The following is a 25709-nucleotide window of genomic DNA, read 5'->3' on the forward strand; positions in this document are numbered from 1 at the left end:
TAGGACATTTTAACTACATTTTAGACCAAACCTTTGCCTTTCTCCCATTTGTACTGAAAGTCCTGTAATGAGGACTAACTTGTACGATTCAGGATTTGTTAGATTTGAACTGTAACCTGGCCACTTTCTAGTGAGCATGCCGGCAAAGTACCTTGAACGATAACAGTTGCTTTAATGGCCTCTCATAACTTCTTCAGAAAGGCATGTTTTTTCCACTATTAGGACAGTTGACAGGTAATAATAAATTGGAGAATGTTTCACAGATCACCATGTGATATGGACCAAATACAGCAGGGCAAGTGCAGGAACAAGGTATAGCAAAGCCAGTCAAAGCTTTGTTGAAGGAAGCATTCTTGCACGGAACAAACTGAACAGCGCCGATCATGTAGAGCAGCCATGCAGCGAAGACATAGTTGTCTGAGCCAAATGGCATGTTGTCTGCAGGAAGCCATATCCAACTCATGTTCTTTGAAAAACCTTGTCTTCCTGAAGTTTCATTTCAAAAATGAGACTTGGAAGAATCCCAGAATAATCTTTTTTTTTTTTCTTTTCCTCATGATCAACAAAAACCATGATTCAGTCCATTGTATCATGAAATATGTTAATACATATGTCCAGAATGATTAATCGTAGTACTTTTTGTATGATCTGCAGCTGTTGATGCTGATGGGTATTTGGACTAATGCCTCTGATATTAGCACAAAAAAAGCTTTGATTTCAATTACTCTCCCTTGTTTTTAAACAAGCCATAAATTCATTGCTGTGCTTCACTTCTCCATTTTTTTTCTGCAGTACACTGAAACAAAGAGGCTTTTCTGACTAAATTGAGACTATATTCAATTAAATGAATTGTAATTTATCCTCACAAAAGGAGAGTAATTTACCAGAAGGAAGAGACACAAAACAGTATAAATCAGCTTTTAATAGGATTTCAGTAAATAATTTTTTAAATTCTCATTCATTATCATCATAGGGTTATGGCACTCCTTTCAGAGTTATCCAGTTTTGTTTGTAATAATATGTCAAGGCCTAATTCAAAAAGGACTGATTTGAAACATATTTGAATTGAAGTGTCTGAGTAGCCATGTGTATTTAATAGAGAGTAAGTGTAACAGAGCTTTACTTAACTGGGACTTCAGTGTTATATGTTCTTCTTTCAGAGAGTCCAATGTATGTGGAGAGCAAGCGCACAGTAATTTGCACAGTTGGCTTAAATTGCTGTGGATGTTCTAAGAACCCAAGGAGTTTTATGAACGTTAGTGAGAACATCCCACAATCTTCTACTAATGCATAGCATTATTCCTACTTTATCTGTAGGAAAATTGAACCATTAAAATGTTAAACCAGTTGCACAATGTCATACAAAAGTTTCAACAACAGAGCTAGAAGTAAAATGCAGTTCTTCTAAAATTCTAACTTCAATGTCTGGATGACATTGCTAGCATTGCTATCCCAAAGGCTTGCCAACTTGTGAAGATTTTGTTTTATTATACTTAGATCAGTTAATAACTCTCAAAGATCCATTACGAACCTTCAGAAAGGAGGACAGCTCTTAATGAGGAAACTATCATAGAATCAAGATACTTCTCTAGGCTGCATTTATCCCTGTTGTAAGAGGTTCTACTATGTGAAGTACAGATTTCTAAATTGATATGGAGTACACAAGCTGGTTTTAAGCCACTTCGGTTTACAACGAGCCATGCAAAATTCCTGAATTTATTCAATGTTAGTAAGTCTGAAGGGAAGTGGGCACAGACTCACCTTGCTCCTATTACTTCAAGATAACGCACCCTGTCATTTCTTAGTCCTGTTTTTTATACTGCTTAAGTCCAATCCTATTCGGTTTGCCCCAAAATCCTACTCTCTGGACTCCAGATGTACAAACATCTGCCTTTCACACTTTTGTCCCTGTTCTTTGTCCTCCATATCAACCCAACGCAATGTTTTCCTGCACTTTGGCTTCCAAACTCCATCTTTCCCACTGATTTGTTGCTCCCAATGGATACTAGTCCCACTTTTCCTCCCTTACCTCTGTTCAGTTTGACTCCATCACTCTCTTCTCCTTATTCAGAGCCTGTTATCGGTCTCATTCTCTTTTCATTCCTTCCTTTCACTATTACTGGTTCTTGATGGTTGTTATTTTACCCAGTTGTTCCCCAGTCCTCTGTCAGTCTTCAGATCTGGCTTTTGCCATCTTGAATTTAGATCAGATTCTTTCCTCCTCCCTGTGTTCACGTTCCCAGCTACTGAAAATCATTGAGCCACTCACACAGGAGGAACTTTCTCTTTCTCCTGCTCTGAGTTTAAGTGTCCTGTCTTAGACATGTCCTGGCCCACGGCAGTCCAGTTTGGAATCTGAGTGAAAAGTCCTTCTCACCTCATGAGCTGGAGCATGTCCAGAGCAGACAGAATCCACAGAAAATTTAGCTGGTAAAATCTTAGTCTCTACTGAATAGGTAGTAACTGCAATCTGTTATCCTGATTTTCTAAAGAAATGCAATTTTACAGTGGCTGTCTCTTTTTGATGCATGTTTCCCAATAACTCTTGAACAAACTGGCTAGGCTGAACCAAATTGGAAAGAGGGGTAGAGATCTCTGATATTAGGTTCCTACAAGTTTTATGTGCCAACCAGGTAGGGAAGAGGTCCTAATGGTGCTTCTACTGAGGGGACAGTTCAGTATTCACTGGAGAATTCACATGGGAGCACAACCTTAAGAGGAAGGCCTTAGGCGAACAGGTTAGGTGGCTCAAGAATTATGTTATGATCATTTTGCTTTGCAGTCTTGGGGGATTCTGACATCTAAGTGAATAGTAAGCAGCAAAATAGAAAAGCCAGGAGGGCAGAGAGGAGGCGAATTCTGGAAGTTGGCATGCAGAGGGCAGGCAGAGTGGGCAGGAGGAAGGCAATGACTGTTTAGCAACACAAAAGACATTTGGAAGAGGGTGCCATTCTTCCATCTTTTAAAAGGCTGTATGACATGCAGTTCATGACACAGATTTAAATTACAGGGAATTTCTTCGTGGCCTGCCAGGGCTGAGAATCAGTCTGTGGTATTTGGTGCAAGGCTTGCATGCTGCATCTCCACTGGTGGCACAAGAGGATGGGGATTACATATAAAGCCACTAGTTGCAGTTTGGTGTAACTGGTGAGTCTTCATTGGCCTGCATGCTCATTGGAGTTGTGAGCTTCTGATTTTGCCTTGGTCAGTGTACAGATTTACTGTAAGGGATTAAACAGATGTCTGAACTCATGAGACTGATGTACGGGCTGTAAAATGTCAAGGAACTTGACTTACTTCCTGCATTGATTGATGATACCTGCCAAGAATTGGTTACAGTGATTTGCATTGCTGCTGTTAATGCTCAGATGCTTTCCTAAATATCTTTATTGAAGAAAAACAGATTAATCTGTTATAGTGATGTTGTAAATATGGGGCTGACCTCTTTCTTCACTGAGACTAGAGGGGGTGCATCAGTATTACTGAAAGGAGAAACTTCACAATCATTGTGTTTAGCATGTAGCTTCCTCTATGTTTATCACCATGCTCTAAAACAGCAATGTGCTTATGGTCAAATATAGTGTGCTATTCAGCTCTGGCTGTTACCTGTGGCAGTCTCTTTAGTTAGAAGTTTGACATGACTATTGCTGAATCACTGGAACAAATAGCGACTCTCAGTTCAGAAGCAGGAACTATGCTGGGACAGGATAGGGATACATTGCATACTGTCTACATGTGGCCAAATGCAATCAGGTTACTAAAACAAAAACAGTAAATCAGGAGCAATGGAAGACTCGGAACATGTCATAAAAATGAACTCTGAAACAAATACAGGGCCAGATTCTGCAGACCTTCTTCATGTAAGAAATCCCATTGCAGTCAGACCCACTGAATCCCACTGAGTAAAATAAAAGCAACAGGGCTAATTGCACAGTTTTATACATTTATTCAATTATTACTTTTAAGTGGGGCTCCCATAGATGAAGGGATATAAGTAAAAACAGATGTTGAAACACTGCTACAAGCAACCTCCAAGAAAACCCAACCCCCAGCCTAATCCCTGCAGTTACATTTTCCCACAACTCAGAAAGCAAGTCTCATGGACAAAGTGCTGCCTATGATCTTATTTTATAATTTCCAGTATGTACTTGATTTATAAGGAACAATTTTCTCTCAGTTCTGGTTGTGGAATCAGGAACATTTGTATCTGAAGTAGGTAACAAAAGCACCACTTTTGTAATGGCTCTGAGAGAGGTTTCTAGTGGTAAACCCATTCTGCCGCTGGAAGAAAGAAACTTCCTTTTCCCCTTACCATATCAAACACAACTTTCCCGCCTTGTCTACAGTGTTCAGAAACTGCTTTGTAATTGTTGCTCTGTTTTTTCATCTTTCTTTTGCCTGGTGCTTTGAATGTATAGCTTGCTTAACTGTCTTTCAATTTTTTGCCTAGCCCTCTTTGACGCTAACACTCAGGCTATTAAAATCCCTGGGTGTAAACTTCCCTCTTCTCGTCTTCTCTTAAACTATGCACTTTTGTTCCATAGTGTCACTTTAAAATTGACATTTCCAAGTGCTTCTCAGTAGCTTTCTTCTCTACTATTAATTTCTTAAACCCCTTCTCTTTTTGTGCACTTCTGGCTTCTTTATACAGATTCTAAACCTTTGTGATGGCAAATAATGTGTATCCATGTCTCTGTATATACCGATATTTGTAAAAGTATTGTGATAATATTTTTCTTTTAATTGGGGCAATGTTTATTTATTAGGTGAAAGTGGTAGATTGGCCTCTTCAGCGTGACTTTTAACCATCATGCTAATATGTCAGTTATTTGTTCACTCGTTCATCAACTATGCGCCATTGATTTGTTTTGCTAATACTATTACTTTCTTTTTCCTTCCTATCCATAAAAGTTGACCTTTTTATGGCATATTGTACTTGGTGAGGAATTGCTAGCCAGACGTGCAGCAAATGAACTACTAGTTCTCAGTGTATATTCTGGACTTTTGGCTTCGATCTAATTATTCAAGACCTTAGATAAGTTGTTCCTGATAATAAACGTGATACAGTTAAGGCATGTAGAAGGCCACTGCCTCCTGTGGACTCCAGGACCTGGGGATTCCTCTTGCCCAGTCCCTGGAGGCCAGCCCTCTGTGCCTGGACACCTGGAGGTCTCTCCATCCCACCCTAATGGACAGGGCAGCTGCTCTCCCCTTTGCAAGTTCAACCAATAGTGAGTCTCAGTGTGTATGCCAAAACCACACACACTGACAAGGATAGAGGACGCAGGACACCGATACAACTGCCTACACAGATGGCCCTAGAAGTCACTGCCTTCAACAACACCCACGTATAACACTGCCAGCACACACATGAAACAAGCATAGACAGCCACGTCCCCTTCTTCCTATCCAACTGATCAGGATTGAAGTTTGATAGTGAAAACAACCCCCCCTTGCTCTCCAGGCCTGGAGAGCAGATCGCTCAAATGCCAACACGGGCCTTCTGCCTGTCTAATAACCTCGCCTGGACCCTGAGCCCTCTTAACTGCTCTACAGGTCTTCTACTTGCGTGATAGCCCAGCTTGCTGCTCACTAGCAAATATGCATATGCTCACAAGCACCCCTGTCCTGAATCCCTTGACTATCAGCATGGGCTCTACTCCCATGTAATATTCCTGCCTGGACCCTGGACCTCCTGCTCACCAGCTTGTCCGGTTTGAAGTTTGCGAGCAAATTACACACCCACATGCTGATGCATGTCGGCACTCCAGCCCCCTCTCTGCCCCCCACCCTCCATGCCAGTAGCTGGCATGCAGGCCCTGTGAGTGTTGCTTCCCTGCTCCAGGTGCTGATGCTGAGACCCTCATTTGCTTCACCTAAGCCACTCCAGTAGCTGGCATCTGCAACACAGGCCCTGGGACCCATGGTCCCCTTCCAGCTGCTGACAGAGATGCTCACACTGCTCCAGTTCCCCTAGTAGCTGGGGCATAGTCCTTGTGACACATAGTCCTGCTCTAATTGCTGGCATTTAGACTCCTACTTGCTCCAGCTGCCGGCACCACAGTTGTGGAGCACGTATTACCTGAGGTTGACTTCAGTTGCTGACCTGAATTTACTCCCCTCAGTGTCCCCAGTAGCTGGCACCCGGGACCCATGCCCCTTAGGTCCATGGCCATGCCAGCTACCAATGCTGAGACTCTCACTGGCTTTGTTTGCTGGCACCACTGATGTGATGGCCCTATCACCTGGGGCCTTCTGACTCCATTGCTGGCCCCAAATTCACTACAGCTGCTGGCATCTAGTCCTTACAGCACTCACACATGGGGTAGAGAGCGTGGTTACATGGAAAGATCATCAAGAAAGGATTTAATAAGAAAATAGGACAGACTGTGGTGATCAGGCACAGGGCTCAGTCAGACAAGCATACTGATCTGCTGCTGCTTACATGGTACCAGCCCCTTTTATACCCCCTTCTTCTTCCTGACCCCCTCACTTTAAGCATTCCTTAATAAGTTTTGCATAGCCCTGCAGGCCCCCCTAAAACATGCCGAATCCTCCTGTTCCTCCTATTTCGCCCATCTTGTTGGTTATGAAGTCCAGGTTAGCCCTCTCCAAAGGTATGCTTCAGTTCCTTAATGGCCTGTCCAGTAGTGACTGGAGAGTTTGTCACTATCTTTGTTATCCTTGTCTATTACATTTGTGTCCATGTATTTTGTTTATGACTTTCTCTGTTACTCTTTGAATGGAAAAGTTCCTTGATCTGATAATCCTAATGAAGCAGATGCTCTGATATGCCACATACCCTTAGAAATATGGGCAAGGGTAGCCAAATTCTGCCAAATGGGAATGTTACTGATTCTTCAGCCAGAACTTAGCATCTTGTCTCAGTTTCAGTTGAAATATGATCTGAAAATAAAAGTCTTAGGATTTTTAATCTCTTTTCTGGGCAGTTTTGGTAAAGTGGTGAGAGCTATGAAATATATTTTACTATTGATTTTTATATCAGTTTTAGTGCATTTATCTGTCTGTGGGAGAAGCAAATGACCTCGTACTGGATGAGGTTTCACAGCAGTGAAACACTGAAATCATATGCATCTCTCTCTATACTAGCTAGTTTTCTATGTGAATGGCAAAACCATTAATACTTGTAACATTTCTTTTGAAAAGCCAGAGCTGTGCTAAGGGTTTGGCAGCCTGCCTACCGGAACCTTTTGATCCATCATGTACTTCCTAGCAAACCTTACCAGGTGTCCTTTCAGCTGGTCTATGGCAAGGCTTTGATGTGCTGAGAACATGGTCACAATGTGGGGCAGCTGTGTCTCCAAAAAAGGAACAGGAAAAGCAGAAGGAATGACTGTTCAGATCTTGTTTATGGGTAGTCTGGCTGTGATGGTCCAACGTTCGCAGCCACAGTGGGACCAGTGCAAGCTTTGGAAGCCCCTAGAGGCTGACACTGATGTGGTGGTAACAGTTCTTGGCTCTGCATTATGATGAACAGAAGGTGGCTCATCACTGTGTGTGTGGCGTGAACAGAAAATAAAGCATTTAGCCTTTGGTGGTGTGGCTTACTGACCAGACAGGTCAGATCTAAGTATTGCTTGGTTGAGGTCTGCTTGCAGGCTATGGGTTAGACTTTGCTTTTGACCTGTAATTCTGATGCCTAATGCTCCAATTAATGTCATTGTGTCAAAGAGCCTTGATCATGCCTTTCTGTCAGATTTATGCTGAGGACTGTAAAAACTTGGGGTGGGGTCGATCCTCAAGAATTCATACAGTCTAAGTATAAAATAAGAGATAGCAGGCAGGGAAGCACAATTAAACACTACTGCTTGGTGTCAGCACTATGCTTGGCATACCACCATCTGGAGGAAGATCTAACAAGTGAATGCTGGGCACTTAACATTGTGTCTGATGAATTAGAAAGACAAATACTGTGAAGGTCCTTGTTCCCATGGAGTTATTAAAGCTGCAAGATCCACGAGTAATGCAGAGCATTTATAGGGAGGCATGTTATTCATGGACTGTTTTGTTTCTTTTGGTCTTTTCAGGTGTTCCAGGACCTTGGCACTTCTGTGTTGTCAGGTGCATTTAGAGGATACAACATCTGCCTCTTTGCATATGGACAGACAGGTTCAGGAAAAACTTACACAATGATGGGAACACCTGTGAGTTACACCATTCATTTTACACTTAGGGTTGAGGGTGGGATGTCCAGCAGAAACATCGCTTTGATTATGGTGCTTGTTGAGCAGAATGCTTATACGTGTTTTATTTGGTTTTTATATATATCAAATGAGAGTCAAGCATTTACATTTAGATAAATAATGTAGTATCAGCTAAAAGTACTAGAAAATATGGTGTAGTTTAAATATTTATTTTAGATAACCTTCATCTTGCTATGTATGAATATTATCGCTATGTTAGAGGACAAAAAAACCCCAACTATATCGCTGAATAGTTCTGGTTTTTAGAAATGTATAGCTCAAGATAATACAAAGTATTCATTCTCATGGAATTTTTTGGCAGTCTGAGCTATGCTGAAATTAAATTACTTTCACAAAAAAACCTGGATACAATGCACAGGAATACTTTTGTAACAGGCTTCATTATCTACTTCAGACATTTATCTGTTGCAGAAGTTATCCTTTGGCCTGTGGAAACGAATATTTGCTTTACTGCCAGTTCTGAAATGTATTTGAATAGTGTCTGTAGAAGCTGTTACATTTTAAGATTCTTGTCTACCAGGAACCACTTAAAGTGTACTTTAGTCTTGGTACTCAGATCGACGGGGTCAGTTGAGGATTTCCTGTGTTCTGCTGCAACACAAGGCAATTTGATCTCTATCCATAAATATTCTTGGCTGTTGGTGAAACATGCCCCTAAAAAAAAAAAAATTATTTAACAGTTTGTGCGCGTGGGCCACTATTTCCTACACCCATGGGATTCAATTTTTAAGGTGAAATAAGGGTAAAAATTGTTCAAACCCCAAAGACAAGAAAAAGACTATTCTGGCATGGTTTGTGCTTTTGACAAGAGTTTGGATTTTTAAAAGTTTATTTTCCCCACAGACATCAGCAATTGAATGTTGTTAAATCATTACCTGATTCTCCATTCATTTGATGCAAAATCAAGCTTAACTCCATGAAAGCCTGAAGAATTGTTAAAATAGGGGTTTAATAGAAAAACTAGGATATTTGTATTACGTTAATTTGAAAATATCTTAGTAATTCAGAATGGCCACATCTTGAAATTATCCTCATTTCCAAGGAAATTTCCAGGTGTAGTGTTTCTAAGAGATTTCTGGCTTATAAAGTGATTTCTTTCTCCGTGGAATACTGCTTTGATCTTATCTTTAATAACATGTATTCACTGTGAAACAGTATTCAAAACTAGGAAGAAACAAGTGTTTGGTATAAACTGAACTTTTGTCCATGGTGGTCCACCTGATGAACTTGACTTTCTTCCCCCAACACCATTTCAAGTCTGCCTTCTAAAAGCCTTTCATGCTATTCAGCAAGCAGATTCCACCAAAGCCTTAGAGTCTTTCTCAGGGTGTGTTGGCACTGCAATCACTGAAGTGCGAGCAATCATGTCATAAGAACAGTTCATCGCACAAACCCACACCATTACATCAGTGCTGTGTAGACCATTTGGGCAAAGTTTAAATCAGCTAGTTTGGGTACTGCTAGCAGCCCATATCCCATTCTGTCTGAGAGACCAGATTTACAAATCTAGAACATAAAGCTGTTCCAAGCCTGTTCTGTAGTGCCATAGCATGAAGAAATAAAAGTAGAATAACGAAAAACCAAAATATTTGTTACCAGTCAAGCTAGTTTCAGTGTTGGCCTGGCTTCATCTAGACTGCAACACCTCTGACATAGGCATGTCCAGTGTCTTTACTTCAGACAGTTCTTGGATTTAACCCAAGCCTCTAACTTCTCATTGATGCTGTATAAGTTGCTCTAAAATGACTTTTGCTATAAATACAATTTGCACTGAAGCTAAGACAGCTGACATTACACAGCACACGAGTCCCTGCAGTGTTTCACGTGCAAGATGCTTCAGATAGAGTAGTAGAGCATTGCCATGCTGTTCTGAACTACACTCCAGGGCAGTTTGTGTTGTAATCCACCATACAGTCATTACTTTAATGCTGCGCTATGATTCTGTCCTTTTCTTATAACTTGGCCTTTATTTAAAAATAAGTTTTGCAAGAGTGATAGCAAGTATATTGTTTAATTTTTTTTTTCTGTTTGTTATTCGAAGGCATCCATTGGGCTGACACCTCGTATATGTGAGGTACGTATTTTTTATTTCACTTGCATTTGTTCAAGTAGTTAGATTTTCTTGATGGATTTAAAATTTGCATAAACTTCTGGTTTGTGCAGGGCCTCTTTTCAAGGAAGGATGATTACTCAGACCAGACAGCATCTTGCAGAGTAAAGGTCAGGTAAGTGTGTCACTGTTTTGGGCAATGCTATGAATGCTTTCAGCAACATCTTCCTGTAATCAAACAAAGTAAAGATTAGTTTATTTTGTTTCTGTTTTCTCAGATGATTTCATTTTGCAACAAGGGGGAGAACACAGAGGAAGAATGAGAAAGTGTTGATTTTAGTTTTCCATCTCAGTATAGTTCTTGGGATGCTGTCTGTTCACTTTTGTATAGACAGCTGAAATAGGAGTGCATTAAAAATTTACTTCCTGTTTGTTTAACTCTTAAATTTGAGCCATAATCCTACGTTCCATTCTTATTAATTGTTCCCATTGATCTAATGAAGCATTATGTATGGAAAACTGGGGATTTGAAATCCCTGGTGTTAAAAAAGCATATTTTATGAGTTTTTAAATAAAATACTGAATGCCTCTTGCTTCTTAGAAATTTGCTACTATGAGTTCTTTCTACGTGCACTGCATGGGAAGGGGCAGTAACAGAGATAATGGAAATAATGAATTAATTAAATTTATTATGAAAGATCTATGTAAGATTCAGGTAGCTACATTGTCTAAATATATGCTTTCTCTTTTTTTTTTTTTTATTGTGTATATTTAGCATTCTTTTTTTTTCTTTTCAGTTTTCTTGAAATCTATAATGAGCGTGTCCGAGATTTGTTAAAACAATCAGACCGAAAGAAACCTTACACACTTCGAGTCCGAGAACACCCTGAAACAGGACCATATGTACAAGGTGAGAGTGGGCATCACAACTAGCATCAGAATTTCAAGTAAATGTGTGTCAGGTCTTGTATGTATCTTTGTGTATGTTCCTTGCGTGATCCTAGTTGCTTCTACTCTTCAAGAATTACTTTCCTCAAATATTTTGCTTGTTAATACGAACATGTATAATACATTGAAAGCTTTGCCTCTGTTATCCCACTGGCTGGATATCCTGCACTTTTCTGTTTGCCTTTCCAGGCATAGGTTGTGTGTGAGCCATAGTGTTTTGCTTTCTTTTGTTTTAAAGAAATTTTAATCAAGAAATCCACCAACATCAGCTCTAAATGGGTTCTCCAGATCAGCCTAAGGTCCCTCCATACCTGTTTCAGTCCTTGGCAGCAGTATATATATAAAATAATAATAATAAAAAAGTAGATAAACTCAACTGTTTGATGTTGCAGGCCAGGCCATGTGAAGCGATTAAAATCTGTATTACCTGAGTGAGAACCCAACAAGCTTCATTTTCCTTCATTAAACTGAAAAAACACAGGATGGGTAATGTAGGTGCATTATATGATTAAAAACATCATACACTTTTTAATTCACACTTGCAACAGCAGTCCCTCAGATGGCTTTGTGTTTTCTAGTGAATCATAGCTTTCAAATCAGGTGACGCAGCAGATTAAAAAAACCCCACAGGTATTTTTTCCATTTCAGTTTTTGTACTTCCAGTTCATTTTCACTTTTCCTTGGTGCCTTCACTTCAAGGTCTTACATAGCTTTAAATTGGAGTTTGGCCATTGGTACTTTGTAAATTGATTAGCTCCCGATGTAAAGTTTGCCTGCTATATTGCCGTTTATCTGACAAAAACTGACAAAAGGCATGTGTATCTGTCATCATTTAAGCCCAGCTGTCAGCTAAGCACCACACAGCCACTCACTCACTACCCCCCACCCCCACCCCCCACTGTGGGATGGGGAGGAGAATCAGAAGACAAAGGTAAAAAAAAATCATGGGTTGAGATAAGGACAGTTTAACAGGACAACATGAGGGGAGAAGAAATTACTAATAAAAGAACATATAAAGCGAGTGATGCACAATGCAATTGCTCACCACCAGAACCCAATGCTCAGCCTGTTCCCAAGGCACGATCCCTCCTCCCCGCCCCCTGCCAGCTCCCCCAGTATATATACTGAGCAGGACATCATATGGTATCGAATATCTCCTTGGCTAGTTAGGGTCAGCTATCCTGGCTGTCCCCTCCTAGCTTCTTGTGAAAATTAACTCTGTCCTAGCCAAATGCAGGACATTATCCACCCCTTATTCTGTACCATCTAAATCATTCCCAGATCCTACACTTTCCAATTAATCACCACCACTTTTCCTGTCTTTGATAGATAGATAGATAGATATACACACACGTATACACACACAGAGAGCTATCATTCCGTTAGTCTGTGGGCCATCCCTCTAATGTGTCCATTCAGTTAATTTAATCCATGACTTTAGGGGTCCATCTGTCCTAACAGACTTTCAGGGCAGGAGAGATGGACTGTGTGGTGTTGGATTGTTGCATGCTGCATCCAGAGCTCATGGCTGGTGTATTTGGTGCAGCCCATGCCCACGGTCTGCAGGTTGAAGATGATGATCTTGAGGAAGTTGCTGGGTGCCAGTTGCTGAAGCCAGTTCAAGTTCCATCACCACTGCACTTTGCTCGGTTTCATCAAAGTCCATCCTTTACTGATTTGGGTGATTCTTACTGTAATATCATTGATATGGCATATAGCAACTGCAGCAGTGATGACATACAGTGGCAGGGTTATTTAGTGATTAACATCATACAATTTAATTCCCCGGCTATTCTCACCCAAAATCAAATCCCCTTGAGGTACACATCGAAATTCCCCATCCTTCTGCATCACTCACCAAGTGCACCCAGGTCCTTGAGCAAAAGCAATCCCATGAATGGGTTTACCTTTGCGTGAGGCAGGAGTAATCCAGACTGTCTTCCCTAACATATTTTTTATGTGCACTACAGGGACTTTATCCTCTTCTACAGTATTTAAAAGTTCAAGTGCTTGCCTTGGTGGGTTTGTGGGAGTGTGATATAGTCAATTTGACGGGCCTCCCCATGTTTATATTTCAGCCATCACCCTCCATACCACAGGGGCTTTAACCACTTGGCTTGCTTAATTGCAGCACGTTTCACATTCATGGATAACTTGTGCAATAGTGTCCATGGTCAAGTCCACCCCTCGATCACGAGCCCATCTGTATTGTGCATCTGTCCCTTGATGGCCTGAGGTGTCATGGGCCCACCAAGCCATAAATAATTCACCCTTATGTTGCAAGTCCAAATCCACCTGAGCCACTTCAATCTTAGCAGCCTGATCCACCTGCTGCTTGTTTTGATGTTCTTCAGTGGCCTGACTCAGGTACTTGGGCATCTAAGTGATGTACTTTTACAACCAGCTTCTCTAGCCAGGCAGCAATATCTTGCTGCAGTGGGGCAGCCCACGTGGGTTTGCCTTTGCGCTGCCAGTTGCTCTGCTCCCATTGCTGCAGTCACCCCCCCAGGGCATTTGCCACCATCCATGAATCAGTATAGAGATAGAGCACTGGCCATTTTCCTCAATCAGCAATGTCTAAAACTAGCTGGATGGGTTTCATTTCCACAAACTGGCTCGATTCACCTTCTCCTTCAGCGGTTTCTGTGACTTGTCTTATAGGACTCCATACAGCAGCTACTCATTCCCAGTTAGACTCACTTCAGCTTCCAATACATTTAGCTGCTGGGATTGCCCCGTCACTCCAAAAATACAGATGGGTTCTACCCCATTATAGCTTGATGGCGCCAAGGTACACTGTGTACCGGTGTCCACTAAAGCCTTATACTCCTGTGGGTCTGATGTGCCAACCCATTGAATCCACACAGTCCAATAAACCCGGTTGTCCCCTTCTTCCACCTGGCTGGAGGCAGGGCCCCTCTAATCCTGGTCATAGTATTTGTTACTCGCTTTTTGTAATCATGAATCAGAAATCCCTTCAAGAGGATCAGAAGTGAGATCAGCCCTTCTACTCTGGGGAACTGCCCGCTGGAAACTGGAGCAGGATTTTTCTGGGAAGAATCCCCTTTTGTGATTGTTTTTCCTTGCAACTCACATACCTGTGCCTCTAAGGTCGAGGCAGGTTTTCCATCCCACTTCCTCATGTCCTCTCATGGTCATGCAGGTGAAACCACAAGTTACCCCATTGTGTGTACCTTCTGTATCTTCTCTCTTGAGCAGAGGAACACTTACTCCTAATAGCTGAGATATGGGCCTGTACAGGTGGGGAGTAGGACATATTCTCTCTGAATTGCTGGAACTCCCGGGACAGTTTCTCCACAGCCAAGATGCAGGCCTGTAAGGAGAAAGAGAGACTTCCTTCATATTGCCGGAGTTGGCCAGCCACTTCATCCACTGTTTGTCCCTCACCTTCTTTCCAGGTCATTACTGCCAAGGAGTTGGCATACGATGGTGGTGCCCTTTGTAGAAACTTCGCCACATGGGTTGTGTGCATTGGACTTCATCTGGTTCTGTGGGTAACTGCTCGTTATCTGGATCGTTATAAATAATCTCCAGCATGGCTAATTTCCTCAGGTAGTGGATACCTCTCTCCATGGTAGTCCACTTGCCTTGGTGACATGTAACTTCTTCCTTGAAGGGGTACCTTTCCTTCATGTCTGACAGAAGTCACCTCCAGAAGCTGAGGGCTTGTGTCTTTCTTCCAGTCACCTTGTCAATGCCCCCTTCCCTAGACAGGAATCCTAGCTGCTTGGCTCCTACCCCCTTAATTGTGAACTACTGGCCCTGTTATCCCATCATCGGAGCAGCCAGGTAACAATGTGCTAGTCTGGATAGCAGCTGAAATCCTTTCACACATCTCGCAGCTCACTCAGGGACTGGGATCAGGTGATTATCTCTGGTTCTGCCTCTTCCTCCTGTCCTCATGATGACCCTGGTTTACCTTCATCTCTCACTAAGCAAACTGATTATTTTTGTGTATTTCTTCTTCTGTATAGGGGCAACTGATACCAGCACAGGTTGGTTCTCTGGTTCAGCTGCAGTGCCTGTCGCCAGGGCTGGGGTAGCTGCAGTGCTTGTCACCAGGGTTGGAATAGTCGCAGTGCCTGTTGGTCTGTTTTCCCTCCCTTTCCCCTGAGGGTGCTGCTTAATATCAAGCAGTGTTTGGTAGATACTGGCCAGGGCCCAGCACAGTGCAGTAAGTTGTGCCTTTTTGGAATAGCCACAGTGTTTTCCTTTCAAATATTATAGCACTTCATCAGGGTCTTGTAAATGTTTGGGAGTGAAGTTCCAAACCATTGGAGGTGAGAAGTTCTCTAGATACCTGCCCATATTCTCCCACATGCCATGCCACCCATGACTGTCCAGCCTTGGGGCAGATTTCTGGATGGTATTCTTAAAAAATTTTTGTGTAACCCTAAACAAGACCTGAGACATATTCAGAAGATATAGCAATAAGAGCATGCTGGCTTCAACATCCCAAGCTTATTCAAAATTCTCAAAAGCTGTTGTAATTAGCCTGAAGGAGAAAGGGGAGATGAAAGAGCAGGAGAAAGTATCCCTCTGCCTCTTCCCCATAGATTGGGTGCAGTTACTAATAAATTTCGATAGAAGGCACCCGAGGTGTGGGCATGGCAACAATGCTGCATACAAACACCAGCTTAACCTCATGACCAGTGATACATCATAAGTTGACGTTACCCATTACAGCAAAATGGTAGTCCTGATCCCTCTCCCAAAGGTGATAAACATCACCACAGGGAATACATAGTGCATATAAGGATTTACGTAACACCACCATGTGAACAAGTGAACCAACATTGTGACCGGTGACTATTTAACTAATATAAGAAATGCATATAAATTTTGTTTCAACATGCTCTGGTCAGATCTGTCGTTATCTCAACCCTGTGAGACCCACGTTAGGCTCGAAAAAGGACTATCAAATATCCCCTTGTCTACTTTGGGTCAGCTATCCTAGCTGTGTCCCCTCCCAGCTTCTTGTGAAAATTAACTCTATCCTAGCTGAACCCTGGACACTCTCAAAATCAGTGCACTAGTGCAAAATCATACAGAGTAGCTTTACAGTGGAGAACTGAAGGAAGAGCCTTTTCCAAACTGATGCAAGTTCCAAAATTAGTGAGTTTGCTTAGAAAGTAAATGCATATATTTTCTTTTCAGTGCGCCTTTTATCTAGTGGGCAGAATTCCAAAGTTGCCTCTGGTATCACTGACTCTGCAACTGCTTGGCTGGCCACCAAGTGGGTAGTAACACCTGGGGAGTAAGCATTTAGTACGCAAAACGCATATCACAGAATTTTATTGGTCCTGTCACATCAGACCACATACTGATTTATTCTGGCTTTTAAATAGAGTTCTCTCTGTTTGTTTTGTGAATTCCTTTTGTTATCTCTGGTTCACTTTTCTCTCTCTCTTTTTCTTTATCACAGCATTACATGTCAGATTGTTATCCTCACTTCAGAGATTAAGGCAAGATGTGATAATAGATAGGGTGACTTGACTGTGTGACTGAATGGAGCCTGGAATTCCCAGCTCTCATTCGCTCAGCACCTGCAGGATCCGTCATAGCACATCTAACAACCAATGGTTGTTATGAATTCCTCCTCTCAAAATTTGAAATAAGCACTTGGAAAGTGTTGAACTTGCATGGTCCTATACACAAGGGACTATCTGGCATTATGGTTACTTCCGCTGTGCTTTCCCAGCACATCAGCATCCTGTTTAAAGAGAGTTGGAAAATAGATTAATTGATGGTCTCATTAGTATGGCAAACTTACCATTCTTTGAAAAGCAGATTCATAGACATTTGGCCTTTATTGAGGTCTTTCCAAGATTTTCTTTCTACCTGCTTGTTATCGAAGAACTTAATTGTTGGTGGAGTACAGATACTAATTATTTTCTTTTAGCAGCTGCTCATTCACCACACAAGAAAAGGCCTTTAAACTGCTTCCTTCCTTGGCAATTTCCATCCCTTTTCTCAGGCCTTATATCTCTAGTGATTCCTTGGCTGCATACAATGGAGTTTCCTTGTTTTAAAAGAAAATGAAGTTATAGCTTCTGCCAATGGGCTGGCTTGCCTTTTGTCACTATTTTGTCTTCATCTAGAACCTTCCAGGCCAAATCTGTCACTTCTTTTCCAGTTCTGCTTTTTTTGGTTGGTGGTTTTTTTTTTTTTTTAACTTACTTTTACCCCTTTTGTATAAGGATTTTATACTTAGACACAACTAAAAATTGAATGGAACAATTCTATGTTAGAGTTCTGAAATATCCCATAAAAGTTCCCAGTTGATTAGATTTTGAAAATAATAGGAAAGGATAGTGGAAAAAGATTAACCTAAAATATTATTTGCCAGCTTTGGCCATATTTGTAAATCCAGTGTGAATACTTTATTTTAGAAGATTCTCTCCCTCTGTATCTTATGACAGCCTCCAAAAATCATTTTATTAATGCCTGTAAGAAAGATTTAATTTTCATGATGAATGTGATTCGCATTTTTAGAAAAACCGATCATGTGCATGAAAAATGAAGTAATTTCTCTGCTGAAGGCATCATGGGGTGTAATTAGATGCTGTTGTGAGACCATGTGAACAGAAGTGATTTCATGCTAATGAGTCAGTGGCTTAGGGCAACAGTCAGATGACATAGTTCTTTATTTAGGTATGTGTATATAAATATATATTAATAAATAAATATGTTTATGTACTGTTTACGCAATTAAGAACTGTAGCAGTTTGCTTTACTTGAGACAACCCTGCTGTCTTTTAGGGAGAGGGACTAATAAAGAAGGTGTGATTACATAGCTCCTTTTGGAACTGCACTCATTAGCTCACATCAAAAATAAGCAGCAGTGAGAAAGTCCGGAGGTCTTTTGAATGCAGGTGGGGAGTACAGTCAGCTTGATTTTAATAACATCAAATTCAAGAAAATGAAGCGGTTCTCAACACTGGTACAAAACGCCCTTCTTACCTGAGGTAATAACATTGTTGCAATCAACAATTGCTGATCTCTGTAACAAGTGCTTGCTATGTGCTGAAGTAGCCTTTGGCAGTTTTATACGTAGTCTCTCTCTGTGCAGGATCAGAACGCAACAATATTGTTTCCGATAGCTGGATGGCTGAGATCAGAATTATCAGCAAGCTTACTAGAAGGGGAGCTTGTTTTGTATTCTCCTTCTAGGCAATTTGCTGTATGGGAGAAATAAAAATGGTGAACATCAGCAAAGCCCAGAAATTTTCCATTATTTCCCATAGATCCTGTATGTTAAGGACTAGCATCTGTATTTGCATCATAATTCCTGCAAGCTATCAGCAATTTTAAGGTCTGCTGATTTTGATCAGAAGCTCCCTCGTGTACCATTAGTTTGTCAGTTGTATGGTTGGTGTTGATATCCAGAGTACAGTTAGCAGTGGATGAAGAACAGACAGAGAGGAAAATTGGAAAATTTAACCCCTTTAAGGATGCTTAGGTGCTCTGGACAACGCGTTTTCCATTTGCAAGTCCAGTCAGGAAGTCCTAGCTCTGAACACTAGGTATTTTGAATAGTTTCCAGCCCATCATTTTTCCATGTAAAGGCTGTGAGATTGTAGCCTTTAAAATGCTGAAAGTGTTTCAGTGCTTTGGGTTGGAATTGTTTCAAACTTCTCCCTCACAGATGGTTGCACTGTTAAGGAATCGGTCTCTCTTAAATCAGGAAATTATGCAATCTATTTTGTTACTCTGAGAGATTTCTGAGGGAGATCCTTTCTTACTCCAAGGCAGATTTCTAGATGAGCAAGTGTTTTTGATCTTTCTGTGGGACTTGAAAATGACCTTTCTTTTTGTAGCAGCCAACAGAACACTTTGTCATTTCTTTTCAAACAACATTTACAATATTTCATTTACCTTATTGAAAAACTAAATGTTTTGAACTCTGTGCTAGAATCACTATTCCAGTAGTAATGGAAATGTAGGTAGGTAAGAATTTCTTCCATGCCTTCATTTTATAACTGGATTTTTATTCAGTTACATAAGACCCTGAAAAAGGGTCTGGGAAAACAATATACTATATTTTCCATATTCTAATCTTTGAAGATCCCAGTGCTGTTGGAAAAATAATGGGCCTCTTTCTCAAATGGAAATTGTGATGACTTCTGGAATTAATGTATTGTAAAGGGACACTAGAGAGCAGAAGAAATGCTTTTGTTTGAAAATCAGCCTATATTTTGTGTGTGCAAGTGCGCATGCATGCACACTACAGTTAGGGGGTTTTTAAAAGTGTGGGTGATCCAAAAATCTTTTTTATTCTTTATGTGTATCAGTTTTTAAAGGACTAAAACAAATTCCCATCTTTGGCTTAGATTTTGCTTTCATTTGAAATTAAGCAAGCTGTTATGATGTAAGTATAGACTCTCTCTAACAATGTCAGAAGGAACTTATTTCAGCCTTGTTGAATTTTATAGTCATCTTGACTTACATTCTAGCAGTAGATAAATTATTTGATCCAAATAATCACATTTTTCAATACTCTGCCTTCATCCACGCTTTCGTGGCCTGCAATAAAACAAACCAAACCTAAATAAGTGTGTGTGTGGGAAGTAGCCCTGTATTCCAGCTGTGAGATAAAACATTCTGCAAAGGAGTGTTTTACTAGATACTGTGTGATGAAGACTTGCTTCTCAATTCAGGTGGTTTTTTTAAGAGTCACTGCAGTACAAATGATAACTAATCATCACCATAAAATGCAAATGAGGCATATTAAACCAGATTTATGTGAAATACAAGCCTGTTGAGGTTGATTTTGTGTGTCTGCTGGAATTTGCATTTTGCAAGGGGCTGGCAGGGCTGCTACAGCACAGCAGCACACTGCCCTCCACTGGAGCCCTGTTAGTCACAACCACCACTCCGACACAGCAGGCTCTGCAATGCAGTATTTCTTTCATTTGTTTTTAGTGGGCTTTTTCCCCCTTAAAAATAAAATCAGATTAAAAAAAAAATAATAAAATCAGATTAAAAAAAAAAAAGTGAAAGCAGAAGATATGAAAAGGCCAGATGTTTCATATCATTGTTTGGGTACCCTCTGGGGAGAAAAGAGCATGAAGACTTAGTGTTGCAGGCTGAAGCCTTGTTCAGTAAATGGTAAATATTCGCAGGGGTTGGTTCCTAATTCTGTTAGTTGCATGAGCAGAGCCATTATCCAGAAGCAATGGCAAAAAGCTTCTTTACAGGATCTGTACCCAATTAGTAGCAGTGACATAGCTGAAAATTTCTTATGGAGTTTCAGTTATACTGTTTTTTAAATACCATTGTTCTGTAGACAAGTTTGAAAAAGGTCTGTACTCTGAAGGTACAAGGCATTTTTTATACTGATGTCACTGCATCTGAAGGATGGGCTGCAATTTTTTATTTTATTTTTTAAAAAATAAAATAGTTATTCTAGTTGAGAGACCATTTGTAGAACAGACTGGCATCACAGCAGAACATCCTTATGCTCCTGATGTTGGGTAAATTGTTGGGTAAACTGACTGAAACTTCCTGAGAAAAATATGCGTTTAACTCTTTTTAAATCTTTGGCAGGATTGAGTCAACATTTAGTTACAGACTACAAGCAAGTTGTAGAACTTCTAGAAGAAGGAATAGCTAAAAGGTATTTTATAAAACAAACCAGCTCCATCTTTAACACTTTTCTCACCATGTGTTGATTTCATTGATGTTTATTTTACTGACAGTGTTGCCAATGCTTTGTTGTGACAGGATATCAGATTTGCTGATCCTGTACATGACGTACACATAAGATGTTACCTATTCTCATATTATCCACAGCAAGAGCTACAAGCACTCGTGAAGTTGTTTCTTTAAAACTGATCCCATGCTGACTTACCCACAAAATTCAACCATCTATCTGGGATAAAAAATGCATGCCAGGGAAATGTTTTGCTGTAAACAGACTTCCATTTTTCTCCTCCACTTGCTCATGACACTTTAGACTGTATAGCTTTCAACTCACCTGTTAGTGTAACTTAGTGATTTAAAACTGCTGAAAAGATAGTGTATTTTTATTTAATTTCTAAAAATATTTGTTTTATAATTATTTGCTTTAATTTTTATAAGTATTTTTTTAAAGTTCTTAGTCCAAATCATGCACGTTTGCTATGAGAGAACTGTGGGAATTGGCACACTAGTGAAGCCAATGATTTTGGCTCTCAGTAGTCAAGACACTTTTTTACTTTTTTGACAGGGAGCCTTGGATATCAATGCAACTGCCATTACAGTGATAGAAAAGAGTTATATTTGAAAGGATCCTCCAAATACAAATCACAGTTCCAAAATTGGTATTAAGTCTTATCATAGGAGAGGTTGAGATTTTTGAATATCAGTGGTGCTGGGAAGTAAAAAACTAAGCTGCGTTATCACAAAACCGTAGAATATACAGCAGGATTAAGTTTTGATGCTTCTGCTTGTAGTGATCAATAGATGCAACTCTATGGTAAGAGGAGAATTTTTCAGAATAACAACAAAATTCCAGTCTGTCTACTAGTGTAATCCTACAGTTGTCTCATTGCTAAGGAAGTAGAAGATGTAGAGAAAACTAAATCAGAGGTTCGTTACTTTGTGTGTAAGTTCTTGTGATGCTGAAGTTTTAAATTTTGTCACTTGCATGAAACTAAGCAACTTCTTTTTCTGAGTAACTGTTCAAAAATTTATTTGGAATATACAGGAAACTCCTGTTTACCTATAGTCTTTATTTTTATGAAATATTCTGCAGAGCATTTATTAGTACATTATAAATGCAGACAAACTAATTTAAAACATCTGCAGTCTGGGAAATTATGTCAAATGGACATCAGCAAGATCTTAGGGATAAAGGTGGGGAACAGGTTGCAGTTGCCCCATACGGCTGGAGGCAGGAGAGGAGCAGATGGGGCATGATGGTTCCAGGTCTGACTATACAGGAAAGATAAGAGAGGAAGCTCCCCTTGAACATGGGTGGTGCCTTTCATGGGGGAGAGGGCAGCTGCTGTACTAATGACAAGCAGAGTTTACTGGAGACATTTTTTCTATCAGTTTTTTTATCAAGCCATCTCCAGCCCTGCTCTGGTTGCACCTGTCCATTATAAAATAAACGAATATGATTTTCAGCATGCAATCATTGTTTTTGTTGTAACTCTCAGTACTATTATTTTTTTTATCTTAATGCTTTGCAAGACTCGGTCTCAAATGCTTAAGAATAAAATTTTTGAAATGCAGGAAATACAAATTTCCAAAAGCATAGCTCTTGTGCTGTGTAAAGCAAAGCAACCAACGAATCTAGATAATGTTATTACAACAGCTAAAAATATTAAAATGTACACCACGTGCCACAGTGAAATAGAATATATGAAAAACTAACACATACATTCTCCCATAAAAATGCTCACATGGGTTGTGAGTAGTTGAGATGTGAACTTGCCCTCCAATTACTCTGTGTATTGTTGGAGGTGAGAAGGAAGTACTAACACTTCCTCCTCCAAATCCTGGGGCACTTTCTATTTCTCTTTTGCTTTATAAACTTAAGTGCTGTTCCTTTATATTCTCTGCCCACTGTAGAGCTGTTTGCTGTCTTCTGCCCTTTACCTATTTGTTTGTCTTCCTCCTCCAACATCTGGAGACTAGTTCACGTTCTCCTGCTTCCTCAGCTTAGGCTCACTTATAACCATGATGCACTAGATTGCCTGTAGCTTTTGGTGCCCGCTGACTTGGCTATGGAGGTGTAGGACGCAGTGAGCGACAGAGAGGAGAGTCCTGGCTTTGGCCTCCTGCAGCAGGCGCTCAGCGTCGTACGCACAGCTGTGGCTCTCTAGTGCAACTGATCTCTGCAGTACTCTGACAGCTGGGCTCATAACAAAAACATGGTTCCGCAGTCCTTGTCTCCACTACTAAAATTGCCTGATGTTGTTGAAGGTAAGCTTGGCAAAACTGATGCTAAAGGCTGCGCATATAGCCAATATTCAAGGCAAGCTACAAGAGTGACAAAGGAAAAGACCTGTGACCTGGCTTCTGCCCTAGGCAAAACTCTGCTTTCTTTGGTTTTGTCTAATCTAAACAACAACAAAGTAAGTAGAATTTCCAAAAGTTTATGTAACAGAGACAGTGGGAGAGTGCCGCTGCTCCTTCTCTTCCTGTGCCTGGTACCTGCTAGCCAGAGTGCAGTAGGTCAGAGGGCTAGAGCTGGATGACTAGTCTGTCCATGTGGTAAAGCCAAGGAAGTGCTACACTAGTGAATTACAGTATTCATTTGGTACTCATATGGGTAGACTGGCTAATCTCACTGGAATCCTCTAACAGCGTAAAACTACTGTGTCAGCCCTGTGACAGAAGGGAGCCCCAGAAGTGGTGTACAAAGCTTTTTGGACCCTTTGAAGTGCCAAGAAATAAAAATAGGGACAATATGGAGAAAATGTACTCGGCCAGTACATTCAGTGGTGTTGGGGATGAGCTGTACGATGCTGTTGCTGGCTGTACTTCTCTGCTGTGTTCTACCCTTATGCAACACCTGACACCTGTGCTGTAAGGCTGCTTTAAGATATTTCTTCAGAGTGCTGCTGGTGGACAAAAACACCTCTAACTGATCCTTGGTTTCCACCCTTCCAGGTCCTCTGCCAAACACACTGTGATCAGATCCAAGAACACAGCTGTTGTGGTTTAACCCCAGCCAGCAACTAAACACCACGCAGCTGCTCACTCACTCCCCCCCACCCAGTGGGATGGGGGAGAAAATTGGGAAAAGAAGCAAAACCCGTGGGTTGAGATAAGAATGGTTTAATAGAACAGAAAAGAAGAAACTAATAATGATAATGATAACACTAATAAAATGACAACAGCAATAATGAAAGGATTGGAATGTACAAATGATGCGCAGTGCAATTGCTCACCACCCGCCGACCGACACCCAGCCAGTCCCCGAGCGGCGAAATCCCTGCCCCCCACTTCCCCGTTCCTATACTGGATGGGACATCACATAGTATGGAATACACCGTTGGCCAGTTTGGGTCAGGTGCCCTGGCTGTGTCCTGTGCCAACTTCTTGTGCCCCTCCAGCTTTCTCACTGGCTGGGCATGAGAAGCTGAAAAATCCTTGACATTAGTCTAAACACTACTGAGCAACAACTGAAAACATCAGTGTTATTAACATTCTTCGCTCTGAACTCAAAACATAGCACTGTACCAGCTACTAGGAAGACAGTTAACTCTATCCCAGCTGAAACCAGGACAACAGCCTACCATATTCTCCAAGTTTCATATTCCTTCATCTTCATTTATCTGCTGTATTTGGGTTTTTTTGCTCTCCCTGAATACAGGGAAATAAGTCTTTGTAATTGAATGGTTTGTTCTTCTTTCTAGAATCACAGCAGCTACACATATTCACAACGCCAGCAGCAGATCCCATGCTATCTTCACCATCCACTATACTCAGGTTAGCTAAAAAGAATCCAGCTTCCTTTTCACTCTCAAGAAGCATTGTTCAACGTGTTGTGCATTGTTCACTTGTCACTGTTTTGTGCTGTTTGTAATAATCTCGGTGGAAGCTGTTACTTATTTCCTTTGGATCACACTGCAGATGTGTTACACTTCCTACACCGCCTGACGTGTTGAGTGTTTATTGAATGTATTCTTGTTCCTTTATGCAAGCTTATAGTCAGAAGTGATGCCAAACACTCACTGTAAAAAGAAATGTTTAAAGTCTTCATCAGCCCTTTGAAATGCAATACCCCTTCTAGGATGCTGTGAAAATTGCATGTGAATATGTTTGAAGTTACGTTTTGTTACACTTGTTTAGGATCCTTAATTGAAGTATAACATTAGTTTAACACTTACCAAAACTTTGTATCTGTCCAGCTTTTCAGATGTGCTCATCTCTTTAGCATTTGGCACCCAGTACTCTCCCAGAGACAATGCACCCTTTCTCTGGAGGAATTATATCCTTCCCTGGCAGGGAAGTTGTTTAGTGATCCAATAGACCTTTTCTATCTCACACTTCTAACATCCTGTAATCACAGAACATTTGGGGGTATTTTTCAGTAGTTTCACAAAAGACCTTTGGAATACGTTAGTGGAAAATAACTCTGCAAGATCTACAAGGAAGCCTTTCACAGTCACTAGGCAGTAAAGGTTTTTTTCAAGAGGAAGTAGGCATAAGAGGGTAGTTTCTCTGATGGGTGAGAAAGCTGTTGAGTTAATGGTTTGAACACAGTCAGTGGGTCAAAGTCACAAAGAAAGGCAGTGAGACAGTCATATGTACAACTCAGTTTCAATAAGAGAGCACATCTATTTTATTTTCATTAATTAATTAAGAGGAATAATCTTCCTTATTTATATTTTTCTCTTCAGGCTATATTAGAAAACAATCTCCCTTCTGAAATTGCAAGCAAGATCAATTTAGTGGACCTTGCAGGCAGGTAATAATATACTGAGGGGCAAAAAGGTAATTTTCTCTAAAGATGCTGGTAGTACTGC

The 25709-nt window shown here is 40.7% G+C and overlaps 1 protein-coding gene across 1 annotated transcript in view; it reads left to right on the forward strand.

The window, feature by feature from the left end:
• STARD9 (StAR related lipid transfer domain containing 9) overlaps positions 1-25709 on the forward strand; it is a 121478-nt gene that overhangs the window by 47255 nt on the left and 48514 nt on the right. Inside the window, exons 4-10 of the mRNA XM_052782216.1 lie at positions 8049-8165; positions 10267-10299; positions 10389-10450; positions 11073-11185; positions 20794-20863; positions 24597-24669; positions 25584-25651. Of these exons, the coding sequence (XP_052638176.1) occupies positions 8049-8165; positions 10267-10299; positions 10389-10450; positions 11073-11185; positions 20794-20863; positions 24597-24669; positions 25584-25651 (536 nt within the window). The remainder of the gene's footprint in view (positions 1-8048; positions 8166-10266; positions 10300-10388; positions 10451-11072; positions 11186-20793; positions 20864-24596; positions 24670-25583; positions 25652-25709) is intronic.

The sequence above is a fragment of the Harpia harpyja genome, chromosome 3, assembly GCF_026419915.1.
Source record: "Harpia harpyja isolate bHarHar1 chromosome 3, bHarHar1 primary haplotype, whole genome shotgun sequence".
Lineage (NCBI taxonomy): Eukaryota > Metazoa > Chordata > Aves > Accipitriformes > Accipitridae > Harpia > Harpia harpyja.